We start from the raw sequence: 15,042 nt of genomic DNA, 5'->3' as shown, positions 1-15,042 counted from the left end.
TAAATTAGCAACAGTCTTTGCTAAAAAGCTAAAGTTGTATTATTCTCGCAGAAGTATTCCTTATCAATTGAAAATGAGAGCTCTTTTCTGATTATCCCAATTCCTGTTAGTCTGGGTAGGGCTTCAAGTTAAAATCCTCTCTGTAGTATTGCTTTGTAAACACCATTGTGCCATTTTGTTGGTCTTCACTAACTTTGGTTTGATAACTACAAATATCTTTTTAATTAAATTGTTTTTAAAATTTAAATTTATTTTAAATTGGTTTTAATTGCATTTCTTTTACCAAACTTTCTTTTGAATAACATAACTGTTATTAACTAGTATTTTTTTTTTGCTTTATGTATGAATATGTTTACTTGTCCTGTGTTTAGTACTATATTATATTTTGTGTACTGAGGAGAGTATTACTACTTAGAGTAGCATGTTACTCTGAGTTAGTTCTCTTTAGTTTAAAAAGAAAATTCAGTGCTATTTTTCCTAACTTCCACCTTAATTTTTACAACATAAATAGTCCGAAGAATAATATTTTGCAGTAAAATAAACTTGAGTGAACTCATTTGGTTCTCTCTTTTAAATTCGTTTTCCTCTTAAACTTTGCCAACACAATTCATGAACAGATACAACTATATATTTTTTTTTACATCTAAATAAATGTCACTCTAAAAACATGAGATTTCAAAATTACTTTTTGCTCAGATATTTGAGTCTCTAACAACTTGAGTAGAACCATTCAGCACAAATTAGAGATGGTGGTTTAGAGTTTAAAAACTAGCTGTTCCCTAGTTTTCCCTGCTTTTCTCTTGCAAAAGCATAGCATAAAGTTGAGACCCATCCTCTTGCTTCCAGGCTTCTAAATTCAAGTGTTCATGGTTTCTGTTATCTCTTATGAGGGGAATTTAAAGTAGGTGTGATGCTTTGGGACATTGAGAGGTGGAAAAAATATAGGGTCTTTTTTCTGACATATTTTAAAAAGGGCTCTGACACCAATTATCTCAAAGTTTCTGTGCAATGAAGGGACTGCCCTTTCCAAGACAAATATGTATTTTTGAAGACACTTACTAATATATTCATAAAACATACATCCTAATGTGGACACAAATGCATGCCAGTTAGCTTGGCCATGCTGAAAAAAGAGCCTTGACTTCAGTCACCAGTTAGCACATTTTGAAATAAACCTTGCCTAGAATACACTGTTTTACAAATCGGTATTTGTTCATGTGCTTTAAAATATGCCAGTTTTTAAATTGAGGTAGTTGGTCTTCAGCAATCGTATGGTGATGTAGAAAGTCTGAGCCATGTTTTCAAATGGAAGTGAACAGTCTTTGGTGTTTCAACAGTCTGATCAGGTCATCTGTTAAAATAGCATGTGTTAAAAACAATGTTCAGTAATTGAAGGATCTAATTCATTGGTATAATCTGTGTGACAGAGTGATTATTTCTTTAAAAAAAAAAATTTTTAACTTACCTGTCTCTTCTCCTTATATGAATTGAAGGAAGAGGAAGTGGATGTAAATGATCTGAAACTTAAAATTCTCTGTAAGGCTCTCCAAAGAGATGGGTAAGTCCAATATAAATATAAATTACTGGGAGTATTTGTGACATAGCTTTTCCAGAATTACATATTAGTATACTATTCTCTAGCTCACTGAAAAGACTGAATTTCATAGCATAATGTTAGTAAAGTATAAAGTATGTGATCTGAATGTGTCTTTTTATTTGTGAAGTGAAACCTCAACAAAAAAAAAACCTGTAGTACTTTGTTCGCTTAGCTCACTGGCAACCTACTATGCATTCTCAGCACCTGAGACAGAAGTGTAGCCATGCAGCTTTCATTCTTGAACCCTTTGCTAAGGTAAAAGGAATGACCAGTGCCGAAACTTTTTTTTTCCCTTTGAAGCATCTCAAGGTAGAAGCTTTTGAAGAGCAACATGTGCAGAGGTCACTCTGCAAACTTCTGTTTCACTTATTTTTGGCCATTGAACCACACTGACAAGTTCATGACCTTTTTGAGTTAAAGCTACATTCCTGACTGTAAGCGATCGAAGCCTTAAATACTGCTTAAGAGAGCTACTCTTAGGGATGTTCAACACCAAATACAGGCTGAATTCACTTGGTCAGAAGAATCGTCTCATCAAGCAGTGCTACTGTTCTCTCCTAGGTTAAATAACTCAAATGGCATTTCCTCCCTGCCCTTTCTAATTTTCAGAAGTTATCCAGCTTTTGTAACTCCCATCCATGTTCCAAGAGGACCTAAGGAAGAAAAGATGAGGAGAGAATAGATTCCAAATGGACTGTGCCATTTGTGATTAAAATGGAAATAAGCAGCATTTGGATTCACACTTACACATAGGATAGATTCCAAAGGACAGTGGTCTGTAGAAAATAAATTCCTAGTTGCATGACTAAGTTATTGTCACATATGACATAAATAATATGCAGAAACAGGTTCACACTATTCCAAGTGTTTCCTTCCCTTCCTATTATTTTCAAGTCAGAAGAATCCAGAAACTCCTACATGGCACCAGTCCAATAATTAGTTTATGTCCTGTCTACTGTGGGCCAAAAACAGAGTTTTGGACATAATATTTAAACCATTCAAATCATATATAATGCTGGCAAGATTGTGGCCACTCCACTAGCTAACCAGATGCAATTTGAATAGAACTTTGCACTGAACGGTGTTTAGAAAACTTGATGTCCCAGTTGAGTTTCCAGTCCAGCAAGGCTCGAAGGCTTACAAAGTGGTTGATCGCTCTTTCAAAAGAGGTAGTGTTAACTTTCATCTGTGTGCAAAAGTAAGCATTTGACATGTTACAGTACCTACTTTTAAGGATGGCATCTGGTTTCTAGCTTAACAGCTACAAATGGTGGTAAGGTTCTTGGGTAGAATGGAGAGCCTTGCTGAGTGTGCTCCCGGCATTCTGGTAGGGCCCTCACTATTCTCCTCTGTGCCTAAGAGTGATTTGTTTCCTCAAAGCCCCCCACCCCTTCCCTCCCTCCTTCCCTCATATTCTTCCCAGTAGAGTTAAAGATGAAATTCTAGAAGTTTAGGCATCTAAGTGTCATCCAGGGTAAAACTGTGGTTTCAGTGAAGTACAGAGGATTTGTCAGTAATGGCTTCTGGGAGCCAGGTCCAGATCTGTTGCAAGCGTGTCCTGTTGGCCCAAGGAGGTTCATGTTGGTTTAGGGAGTGATACGAGAACTGGCAGTTTAACATATGGAACCAGGAAATTCTAACAGCTGAAGGGTTAGAACCACAACAAAAGAAGTTATGTTGATGTCGACTTAAAACATATAAAGCTCTGCAAGGATGAAAAATTGTCCTTTAAAATAATCTTTCTCTTAGAAAAATCTGTTTGGGATTTTTTTATCACAGACAGGACTTGCATTCACGAGTCTTCACCTTCACAAATGAGACAAACTGTATTTAGTGTGTGTCTGTGTGTGCTGTTACAGGCCTGCACCTTATATTTTACACTTTTTTTTTCTCCTCCTTCCTTTTCTCGGTGTTTGCTTTTTTGTTTGTGGGAAGTTTTTTTCACATATGTTAGCAAATTGCTGCTCTTGCTTTATTCTACCAGAAAATAAATCTATACTTGCATCATCTCAATCGTAAAATATAATTACTGAGAATAGGTAATTCTTATTTTGATGGATAACATTTTTTTATTTTATTGAAGAAATAATGTTTTCTTTTACAGTTTAGAAGATGGGAAGCATTTCTATTGTCCTCTTAACTAGACTATGTTATAGTAGTGCAATTTTATTGCAGTTTTACTCCTGGAATAAAGAATAATTAACACAAGATAGAAAAAAACCTCTTGCTTTGAGCTGTAGCCAAGCACATTACACTTATGTGTGAACACATACTAGTCACCTTTGGTAATTTATCAAATTTCCTGCGTATTTTTTCTTGTTAGTTTTCATTTGATTTCTTCTGTGCAATTCTTTCAACAAATTATTCTTTGACTTGCAGATGGTCCAGTTCAGATGGTAAAGATGATCCGATTGAAGCATCTAAAGATAGTATATTTGTGAAAATACTACAAAAACTATTGAAAGAAGGTAAAGTGTGCTTAAATATAACTGAACTTCTTGAAATTGTTTGGTTGTTTCAAAAGCTGCTTAAGATGAACACTACTATATAAAAGTAGCATTAATAAATTCTCAGAGTAATAAAAACTTCCATATATGTTCCACTAGACAATTACAATCACATGGAGCTAATTCTGTCTCTATAAAATATTGAGGGGATGAGAGAGGAGCAGATTTCTTGGTTATAATCTTAGTACCCTCAAATTATTTGCTCAGTAGGGCAGCCATCAGATTTTTAGCAGTTCCTTACTGTACAGTAAAGTATGTCTTCTGGAGTTAAATATGTATCTTCTGTAAGACAAGGGATTACTAACTATTTATCTGTCATTCAGAAGATCTTAATCTATTTTAGCTTAAATGGTTTTTTTGGTTTTTTGTTTTCCCTCCCTAAAAACAAAAAAAATAATGAACACCCACCCCCCCCCAAGTTAAAGCTGATGATGGGAAGTTATGGCCATGGAAGTTATAGCTGGGGAGGGGAGGGAAGCAATTTAGAGTCAAAATCCGTTTTAAATATTACTGCATATGAACTTTTTCCAGAACAGAGAAAGCTGCATGTCAAAAACACAAAAATGAAGTTCTTTGGAACAGTCGTAGTTTTGTGTGTTCAATCCTGTCAATTTCTTTCCTTTTGTAAGATTTTCACACCCCAGACTGAAGTGTTGCAACTGATGATATAAATATTTATTATATGACTGATCTGTTGATCTTTCTTTTCTTATTTATTTATTTATTTTGGTGACATGTTATGTGAAGACTTGGATTTTAGGTTTAAGGATTTTAGGTTTAATAAGTTCACTGAGAAGCTGTGTTTGGGTAGGAAATTTTTATTTTGTTTTTACCTCGGTTTTACAGGCTACTTAAGCTTTATTGTATTTCTTGACATGTATAATAGAATTAGATCTTCTCAACTCCAAAAGAGTAATTTAACTCCGAGGCAGGCACCAGTGTTTACTTAAAAATGATCTTAACTGCTAATGCAAAGTACTTTTTTATCAGTGCTGTAATAAAACGTTTTGTGTTGTAGGAGTTCAGTTAAGTGAGTATTTACCAGAGGTGAAGGACTTCCTGCAAGCGAACGAACTTGGCAACTTGAAATACAATGCGTACTTCGAATTTGTGTTAAAGGCAAACTATGAACTCTACGTTCAGGGGCAAGCATGATTCTCGCTATTTTTTAAAATATTTTTTCTAAAGAACTGTTAAATTTTTGTATACTTTTTTACGTTCTGTTAGGGTTTTTGCTAAAACTTTGTAATAAAATCTATATGAGTAATATACTTGGTCTTAAATTTATAGACATTGACACTTTAGTTAGGGGAGGCAGAGGTGTGTTTTCAGGCAAAAGAAAAATAAAGTTTTCATTTTCTGCGCCTTTCATAAACTTGCTGTTTTGTTTTATGTCTTCATTAGTATGAGTGCTGCTTGAGACTCAAAGATACACAGACACACAGGGTGAAATGTGGGACCCACTGCAGAAGGTGGAATTTTTTGCTCTCACTTCACTGGGGCTGTGATTTCAATTCAGAGAACATACTGAAAACATGAATGCTGGGTGACTGTGTAGCTTACTGAAGAAACAAATGATTATTCTATAAGATAACTCTAGTCCCTCTTTGAAGAACACTTTTTGCTGTAGAAAATAGGTAATTTCAATTTTGCATGAAAGATTACTGCCACAAAAGGGATACCTGGCTTGTCACTGGTCATGCAGCTTGTCCGTGACAGAAAGGAATAAAGCACAGTTCTCATTCAAAGTCCTCTGGTCCAGTAAATATACCTTTCTTTCATTTTATATCTGTAAGATTAAACTTTTTCAAAACATTTTAATATTGTATCTATTTAACTTTCATTTAAGTTATATCCAGATTTCTAGAACACATGTAAAAATGAGATTAACAGCTCACCATGCAGTCATTCACAGCAACTGCTTGAACCTAGAAAGCAGTTATGAAAGTGTAGGAGTCCAGCACGATCTTCCTTACTCGATGACTTGTTCTACTAGTCGATGCTGCTAACTTACTTTTTTTTTTTTTTTTAGCCCACTGCCCCATTTAGTTATCTCTGACATAGGAATAAAAAAAAAAAATCCATTTAAGTTTTCACTTTTCATTACTCTGATTAGCAGCAGATTTTAATCTTTGAAGTAACTTTTATTTAATCTGACATGTTGCACCTTTCTTCTGCAAGTAGCTTGACAGCCAGAGAGTGAATGCAGAGCAACTTGCATGCCCTTATGTTTTACTTGTCTGGCTTGATGCCTGCTGCAACAACTTGATCCAACAGCTGAGAAGGTCAGAAGTTAAATTGGTTGAAGAGAATCCAGTTTCTAGTTTTAAAAGCACAGCTCCCTTTCTGTGGCTTCCCCTCCTCCCTGTACTAATACAGTAAGCTGGGCTGAGAGTCTGAACATGTTTGGAAGAATAGATTTATCTACAGAGGTTCTAACTAATATGGGAAAGAAATGCACTAGCAGTCATCTTCTAAGATTGTTCTAAGAAGTGAACTTTGCTCTTCTGCAGCCTTGCATGGCTGAGAGAAAGAAGTGCGGGTATAACTCCCAGCTGCAGCTTCAAAGGAGTGGGTTGTTTAAAGCCTTAGAAGAATGCCATGTGCTTGCTTAAATGTCACTTTAACGGTGGTTTCACGTTATTGATAAACTTAAACATTTTGGGAGAAAGGGAATAATCTAACAAATGATTGCCACCCCTTGCTGAAATATGTTGTACCCGAACTTTTACTAGACTCCTGAATTTTGCTTGAAGAGGAATCTCTCTAATTGACTGTCCACAGTAAAACACTTTGGGGATTATCTCATCCCTTCCTAGACTGTCGAGCAGCTGTATTCTGTCAGGAGAGGCAGGGTGAGTCCCGGAAAGCTTGCTCCAGGAGCAGGCGTTTCTGTTCCTCCTTAGCTGTCCATCTGTTTCAAAGTGCCTGGCTTCTCTGCTGGGATGGGTTTATTCCGGTTGGTATAAAAGCACTCCGCAGGTTCTCAGGAAAGGATCAGCCGTGTAGGCTTCGCAACTGATGTTTTATTCTATTGCTGGGTTGGGAGGCATTTGGCATTTGTACAATGGCTTTCCATCCGACTATTGCCAAAACAGAAGGCTACAAGCAATGAGTTTACTTAAATAAAACCTCATTAAAATAACTTCCGTGTCTAAACTGAAGTTTAATGTTCTTGTATTAAGAATGTTGAGCCGGTTCACTGTTCTCTTGGGAAGCTTGAAGAGGCTGGGATTTGGGGCTATTCCGCCTCTCCATCCGCCGTTTCATTATGTAATAAGCTGTTCTGGTGCAGAACTCCTGTCTCAGATTACTGGATGGGGAGGATGCCTTCATTTACCACTGCATATGGCAGGTCATGCCACATCTCTAGGCTGTTTCCAAGTGTAATGTAAACAAATAAACTTGGGACAAAAAGATTTTGGGTTTTGGTTAAAATGGCTTAAGGAGTATGGATAGCTCCTTTTGAATAAGGAAGTATATGCTGTTTCTTAAATAGTTGTTTTCTCAATAATGGAAAATACACAGGGTACAGGATGTCTGCGCTTCTATCCTCTGTTGTTGCCAGAGTAGCAGGAAAGCTTATCAGTTGTCATTTGTCATCAATTTCAGAAGCTATGGGTTGTGGATAGTGGTCTCCTTTGTGCCCAGCTCTGTTCCGGACACTAGCTTCCAACGTTTTCTGAGTTGGGACCAAAACCAAATTCATTTCATGAGTCCCGTTAAATATCAGAAAATGATCTTTTACGCAGAACTGTTAAGAATTTAACGTTGCCATTGGGCATTTTGCTGTAAAGTAGATTGGGGCAGAGAGAAAATTAAAAGAAATAGAAGGGATAGAGTGGGTTTATGCTTGTGTCAGGTTTCACTGAAGGATTAAGAATGTTTATCTTTCAGCAAGGTTAGGCTTCCTGTTACTTGATTTCTGATTCCACACAACTGACTATATTTTGGAAACCACGATGGAGCGTTACAGTTCTGTAAACAGATTTGATGGCTGTGATGCCTTTAAGTGCTTTCAGGCTTCCGATTTTTGTACTGCCAGTTGTCAATGACAGAACTGAAGAATAATACGAGAAGTTGAAGAACAGTATGAGAGAATAGCATGTTTTATCCCCAGCATACTTTAATACAATAACTTGACAGGAATTGAAAATCTATAGCAGAATGAAATAGAGAGCTGCCAGAGGTAAAGAGGAACGCTGCCAAACTGGAGGCCGCAGAAGTGAAATAGAGAAGAAAAGCTGTCTGCCTCTCTGTTGACTCGTCTGCTCTGCCGTGCAGTGGAGGAAATCAGCTGCAGAAATGCCTTCACTTGCAGGAGACTCCTCACAGCGTGAGCGCTTCCGGCTTGCTATTTCTTCCTCCTCCTCTCCTGACTCCCTTCTGCTAAATTTTGAAAGGATTTACCCTTGGCCAGTTGTGCCTTCAGAGAAGATCTTGAAGGTCGATACGATTCTATGCATCGACTCATCGGCAGGGCTGCGAATCCGCTTGTGTCACTGCCTCTTCTTTCCACCAATAACCAGAATTTCTGTATAAAACCTTCCTACGTGTCCCCTGGGGAATCTCTGCTCAAATATCCGTAGCTGAAGGAGGTGACCTGTTCCTCTTCACTCGCACAGTACCTTCCACTCATCGGAGATGACTTGCCCGTGAGGCTGCAGCCCTTTTGGGACGGGTGAGCCGCAGGGGTAGCTGGAGGATGCCCAGTTGCCCGGCCGAGCTCCCCGGCCAGCCGAGGGCACTGGGTAATGGCACCAGCACTGGCGGCTGCGTCAGGCTCCTGCGATCGGAGGGATTAATGCTTCGCCGGGTTTCTCTTCAGGCGTTTGCCTAACAGATGTTATCCCCTGCGTTTGTTTTCCATTTTTAAACCCCGGCAAAGCCAAAAAACAACGCACGGCTTAACTGGGCGCGTAAAGCTGTGGCTTTTACGCGGCCTGTCGCCGCGTCCGGCGGTCTTCTGTGCCAACCCCAGATCTGCCTCCTCACCTCCCCTTCTCCCACAGCTCCCCCTCTCCCCCCCCCAGGCCCTCACCTACACCTACAGGCGAGGCCATCATTTCCCTTCGCAGCCCCAAACAACCCCCCCGGCCCACCGAGCCCCGGGGCCCGCTCCGCCCTCACACCCCGCCGGGCCCGGGCCCGGGCCCGCTCCGGCCGACCTGCGCCCCCCCCCCCCATCCACACCCACACACACCCCCCGGCCTTGCCCTTATCGGCCCCGGCGGTGCCGGGGGGATTATTTCGTCCCCGGCCGCCGGTGGTGGAGCGGGGCGGGGGGGGGGGGCCCGGCAGACGCTCCATATACGGCCGGGCCCGGCTCACCTGGGCCGCGGCCAGGAGCGCCTTCTTTGGGCAGCGCCGGGCCGGGGCCGCGCCGGGGCCCGACGCCCAAATATGGCGACGGCCGCGGCCGCATTCCTGGGGGCCGGCCGTTGCCGCCGCCCGCCGCGATAAAAGGCTCCGGTGGCCGGCGGCGGCCCACGAGCTACCCGGCGAGGAGCGGGAGGCCTGTCTGCCAGCGGCCCGACGCGTGGAGCCCGCAGCCAGCCCAGGTAAGTTCCCGGCCCCGCTGCCTCGTCCTCCTCCCGCGGCTGTCCGCCCGTCCGTCAGGCTCAGCCTGTGCCCCCACAGACAACCGACACCATGTGCGACGAGGACGAGACCACCGCGCTCGTGTGCGACAACGGCTCCGGCCTGGTGAAGGCCGGCTTCGCCGGGGATGACGCCCCAAGGGCCGTGTTCCCCTCCATCGTGGGCCGCCCCCGCCACCAGGTACGGCACCGTCCCCCTCCGAGCCTCCCCCCAAGCCCGGCCACGGTCACGGGTCCCCGCTGCCTCCCAGCCCTCCGCGTGGAGGGAGGACGCCCGGACTGCTGGGGAGCCCCGTGGAGAGGTCGCTGAGCCGCCCCCCCCCCCTTTCCTCCCCTGCAGGGCGTCATGGTGGGTATGGGTCAGAAGGACTCCTACGTAGGAGACGAAGCCCAGAGCAAGAGAGGTATCCTGACCCTGAAGTACCCCATTGAACATGGCATCATCACAAACTGGGACGACATGGAGAAGATCTGGCACCACACCTTCTACAACGAGCTGCGTGTCGCCCCTGAGGAGCACCCCACCCTGCTCACCGAGGCCCCCCTTAACCCCAAAGCCAACCGTGAAAAGATGACCCAAATCATGTTTGAGACCTTCAACGTCCCCGCCATGTACGTGGCCATCCAGGCTGTGCTGTCCCTGTATGCCTCTGGCCGTACCACTGGTGAGTGCAAGTGTCCCGCTGGCCCCTCTTCCCCAAGCAAGGACGCCCAGGACTGGTCCCCCACAGCTGACAAGTGCTCTGGGCCCTTTGTGGGCTGCGTCTCAGGTGGCTGCTTCTTGTTTCCCCAGGTATCGTGCTGGACTCCGGCGATGGTGTGACGCACAATGTCCCCATCTATGAAGGGTATGCCCTGCCCCATGCCATCATGCGCTTGGATCTGGCCGGCCGGGACCTCACCGACTACCTGATGAAGATCCTGACTGAGCGTGGCTATTCCTTCGTCACCACAGGTAAGCACTATTCCCTCCCCCAAAATGTCCCCCCTCGCTTCCAACCCTTGCACCTCCAGGGGTGCTGCAGCCTCTCGCCCCACGGCGAGCCCCGTGAGCGCTCCCTGTCGGGAGTTTGCGTGTGGTTGGGGCTCTGGAGTCCCAGCAGACCTATGGAGGAGACGCAAGCGTTCCCTGTTCCTCCTTTGCAATCGCTGATGCCTTTGCTCCCCCCTGACAGCTGAACGTGAGATTGTCCGTGACATCAAGGAGAAGCTGTGCTATGTGGCGCTGGACTTTGAGAACGAGATGGCCACCGCTGCCTCTTCCTCCTCCCTCGAAAAGAGCTACGAGCTGCCTGATGGGCAGGTCATCACCATCGGCAACGAACGTTTCCGCTGCCCAGAAACCCTCTTCCAGCCTTCCTTCATTGGTGTGTGTGCCCCCCTCCCTCTCTCCTCCCCTGCCAGCTTTCCCCTGTCTCCTGAGTCCTCCCGTAGAGCTCTCGCTTTGTGCTTAACTTGTGCCTGCTCTTCTCCCCTTCCCTGCCCCCAGGTATGGAGTCCGCAGGGATCCATGAGACCACCTACAACAGCATCATGAAGTGTGACATTGACATCAGGAAGGACCTGTATGCCAACAATGTCATGTCTGGGGGTACCACCATGTACCCAGGTATTGCTGACCGCATGCAAAAGGAGATCACAGCCCTGGCCCCCAGCACAATGAAGATCAAGGTAAGGCTGGAGCATGAAGGACCCAGGTGCAGGAGCTGCCTTCTTTTGCCCTCCTGCAAACAGCGTGCGGGGCTGTGCACACCCCGATGCCTAGCACCCGCAGCGGTCGCTTGTTTACTGATCTCGGCTCTCTTGGCTTTTTCTAGATCATTGCTCCACCTGAGCGTAAGTACTCTGTCTGGATTGGTGGCTCTATCCTGGCCTCCCTGTCCACCTTCCAGCAGATGTGGATCACAAAGCAGGAATACGATGAAGCTGGCCCATCCATTGTCCACCGTAAATGCTTCTAAACACGTTTACATGATCGTTTTGCCAGCCACACTCAGGATGACAGCCTTCTAGGTTGCAGGCTGCCAAGGACCTGCAACAGCCATGTAACTTTCTATTTTGTAACGGTTTCTGGTTACTGTTGCTGCAAAGCTCCACGTGACACAGTGTATGTAAAGTGTACATAAATTAATTTATTTTACCTCGTTTTGTTTGTTTTTAAAACCAATGCCCTGTGGAAGGAAACAAAAAACTTCAAGAAGCATTAAATCATCAGTCATTCTGTCACACCCCTAATGCGGTTGTTTGTCGTCATTTGCCTGGGTTCTTCCATCACTCGCTGACGTGGCGTGTCACCGAACAGTGAGGGCGGTGGGTGGTGGGGCTGGACCTCCCCAGACAGGAGGAGGACTGGGGAGGGGACAGGACCCCAGCCGGAGGAGCCACCTCTGTGTGACTTGCTTGGGTTGCAGGCAGCTCAGCGGTGCTGAGAGCAGCCCAGGGGTGGCTCTGTGTTGCATCTTGCTGCTGCAAGGTGGGTGCCCGTCACTCTGCAACGTGCTTCTCCTAGACCTGGGGCGGGGGGGGGAAAGGAAAGGGTTACCTGGAGCCTTGGCTCGCAAAGGATTTTATTTGGCTCGGCCTGCCAAAAAAGTAGCCCTGGCATGCTCATGCAGCTCCAAGGCGTGATGGACGGAGGCAAGGCTGGGGCTGAGGGCAGGTGGCGGGTGCAGGTTAAATAAAGAGCTTTCCACTCCGCTTATGGGAAACCCGCCTGCCGTCATGCTGTCCCTGGGGGGCCGAGGGCAGGCAGGGCCACTTCCTCACCCTGCCTGACTCGCTTGCCCTTGCCAGTGGTCACGGATGAGGGGCTGCCTGCGAAGGGACCACCCCCTCCCGGGGCCAGATCCTTCACGCAGGGACTCCCTGGGAGCCCGAAGAAAAATCCCAGGGGCTTCCCCCTGCCACAGGGTTCGCCTGCCCTTTTTGTCTATGAGGAGGCAGAGCAGGGTGGGAGGAGGGGAAGCTGCCCCTGCTTGTCTCACTTCTTTTTTACTGGGGGGGCAGGGGGGTGTCTGGGGTCCCTCTTTGCTTCCACCCCACCACGTGCTCGGCTCCCTCAGGGAGCCACCCTAAAGCCCTGCCAGGCTTGGCACAGCTCCCCGGGTCAGGGCCCATGTGCAGGAGCAGGCAGCCTTTGGAGAAAGACTCCTCCTGGAGCACAGGGCTCTGGGAGGAAAGCAGTGCTTGACATTTGGGGTGTCCCTTTGCTGTGGGAGACAGCAGTGCTGGGAAAAAAAAAAAGATGATTTTTCAGCAAAACTTCTAGCCCAGGAAGGTTTTTTTGCTCTGCTGCGACTATGCTAAGGGTGCACTTCTTTTGTATTTTGGCTGGTTTTACCCGCATTAAAGAGAGATCCATACTTGAGTATACATTTTTGTAGCCCTATCCCAAAGGAAAAGCCTGCGGGAGGAGTTGGCCCGATCCTTCCCTGGAATCTGGGGGCAGGGAGGGCCCCGGGCAGCCCTAGGAGCTCCTGAGCGGAGATCGCTCTCTGAGTGACTGGGGTTGGGCTGGAAAGCAGGAACACGGTTGCTTCTTAAAAACCAAACACGAGCTTTTACTTGCCACGTGTGGAAGTTATTGCGTAGTGACACATATTTAATCTGACAGCTCTGTGTTGGGATTTGGGGAGCTGCTTAACTAATGTTAAGTCCTCGGTGCTTGACCCCTGATCTCAGGTTCAGTTGTGGCTTAAGTGGTGTTACGAGATGGATTTTAGGACCTGCTTCTGTTATTTGATTAAAAGGCTGTTTAAGAAGCACGGATAAAAGTTAAGTTAGAAAAGCAGCCTCATGGATTAGACAGCACTCGCTGTGGGGTACCAGTGCAGACTCGGCTTTTCCACCTGCGTGATTAAAGTTAGGGTCCTAAACCCACCACAGAAGGGGCTGATTTTGGGGGGTGGGGGGGGGTGGGTGATGCTGAGCCAGCCACCCTCCCTCCAACCTGATCAAAATCAGTGGGAGCAGGGGATGCTCGCTCCCTCTGAATCAAGACCTAGATTTTGCAGTGCCAAACTTGGGTTTAGGACCGCTCACAAGCGCAGCCATGGGCAGAAGGCAATCCTCCAGCAGCCACGGCATTGCACGGGCACTGCCTCACACAGGGAAGCTGGTGCTGCCACGGGCATCTCGTTGTCTGCTGTCTCTAACAGCAGCGGTTTTTCTCATACTAACCCACAGCATCAGGTATTCTCGATAGTCTTAGTGCCAGTTTCATCCTGTTGAAGTTAAGTGCCAAAAAGTGCATTTTTACAGCTGAAAAAAATGACTGGTTTGTTGTGTTGTTTTGGTTGCTCAACCAATGAGCTGAGATGCAACAAATTTTACAGCCTACCCAACCAAACCTGTTCAGGTCTTAATTTCAATTAGATTTATTAAATTTAATTTTCAATTAAATTTCAATTTAATTTTCACCAATGTGCCGTGGTGGGGAAGGTAATGGCAGAATGGCTCTCGCCTGCACCAACAGCATCCTCTGGGGCTGTAGCAGACTGCTTGCTCCACAGCCTGCTACACCTGGGGCTGGACCAGTGCCGGACAACCCTCAGTCGCACCCAGTGGGCAACGCGAGAAGCTGCCCTGGATGCAAATATCACCAAGGGATGGAAAATCTCGAGAAAAAAAGAGTGCTTGAGGGGACAAACATTATGTGGGGCTGTTTCAATGAGCTCAAGAGGCACAGCCATGACTGGGTTTTGATGTAAGCTTCTCCAGGTTCTGCAGATGTCTGGGCCATTAGCAAAATTATTTAAGAAGCTAAGTAACATGGAAAACCTGGGTTCTGAGGGACAGGCTTGAGAGAACCTCTGAGCAGAAGAACAAAGGCAATCCTGGAGAAGATGAGGGTACCGAAGGTGCTTCCTAATTTTATTTTGATAGAGCTTTTGCTAATGTGATAATCTGCATTGCACTGAGAGCAGAACATGGCCCAGGATGGGCTACCTCCCACAAAATGTCACGGCCCTGTCCCCAGTTTGGGAAGGGAACTGGCACCCCAACACGGTTCTCCCCTCGGGCTCCAAAACTGCAGAAACAAAAAGCACTTTGACCTACAGTATGTATTGGGTTTGGCTTTGCTGAGAGGACCTAACAACCCCTCAGTGCCGACACCAGTGCAGCTCCCCTGCGTACTCAGTTGACTGTGAATCTCCATGGGCATTTGGCCAATAATATTTATTCAGTGAGGTTTAGTAAAAGGGCAAAATAGAGGCTACTTGAAAATTACCATTAGTTTTCACAGGAAACTCCTAAGTAACAAATTCTGTGGCAATCTTTATTTTTGAAAGTGAAGCATTAAAACGAAGCCCTTCAAAGCACAGTTGTTCAAAACTTC

General features: G+C 45.5%; 2 protein-coding genes across 2 annotated transcripts in view; both read left to right on the top strand.

Annotated features, from left to right (window-relative positions):
- The window catches only part of NUP133 (nucleoporin 133), a 37,650-nt gene extending 32,171 nt beyond the window's left edge, over positions 1–5,479 (top strand). Inside the window, exons 24-26 of the mRNA XM_052805715.1 lie at positions 1,494–1,558; positions 3,977–4,065; positions 5,123–5,479. Coding sequence (XP_052661675.1) covers positions 1,494–1,558; positions 3,977–4,065; positions 5,123–5,259 — 291 coding nt within the window. The 3' untranslated portion in view covers positions 5,260–5,479. The remainder of the gene's footprint in view (positions 1–1,493; positions 1,559–3,976; positions 4,066–5,122) is intronic.
- Positions 5,480–9,522: 4,043 nt separating this feature from the next.
- ACTA1 (actin alpha 1, skeletal muscle) lies at positions 9,523–11,939 on the top strand. Its single transcript, XM_052805718.1, has 7 exons — positions 9,523–9,665; positions 9,745–9,885; positions 10,045–10,369; positions 10,498–10,659; positions 10,880–11,071; positions 11,194–11,375; positions 11,522–11,939. The coding sequence occupies exons 2-7, from the start codon at positions 9,757–9,759 to the stop codon at positions 11,663–11,665; spliced, it is 1,134 nt and encodes a 377-aa protein (XP_052661678.1). The 5' UTR covers positions 9,523–9,665; positions 9,745–9,756; the 3' UTR covers positions 11,666–11,939.
- The last annotated feature ends 3,103 nt before the right edge of the window (positions 11,940–15,042 follow it).

Source organism: Harpia harpyja, chromosome 13 (assembly GCF_026419915.1).
Source record: "Harpia harpyja isolate bHarHar1 chromosome 13, bHarHar1 primary haplotype, whole genome shotgun sequence".
Classification (NCBI taxonomy): Eukaryota; Metazoa; Chordata; class Aves; order Accipitriformes; family Accipitridae; genus Harpia; species Harpia harpyja.
The sequence above is the reverse complement of the archived record's forward strand: the minus strand, read 5'-3'. Positions and strand labels throughout refer to the sequence as shown.

Excerpts from the sequence above, each read along its gene's own strand:
- ACTA1 (XM_052805718.1), top strand. The coding sequence starts at position 9,757 with ATGTGCGACGAGGACGAGACCACCGCGCTCGTGTGCGACAACGGCTCC. Across the intron at positions 10,660-10,879 it reads CTATTCCTTCGTCACCACAG|CTGAACGTGAGATTGTCCGT; the intron begins GTAAGCACTATT and ends CCCCCCTGACAG. Across the intron at positions 11,072-11,193 it reads CTTCCAGCCTTCCTTCATTG|GTATGGAGTCCGCAGGGATC; the intron begins GTGTGTGTGCCC and ends CCCTGCCCCCAG.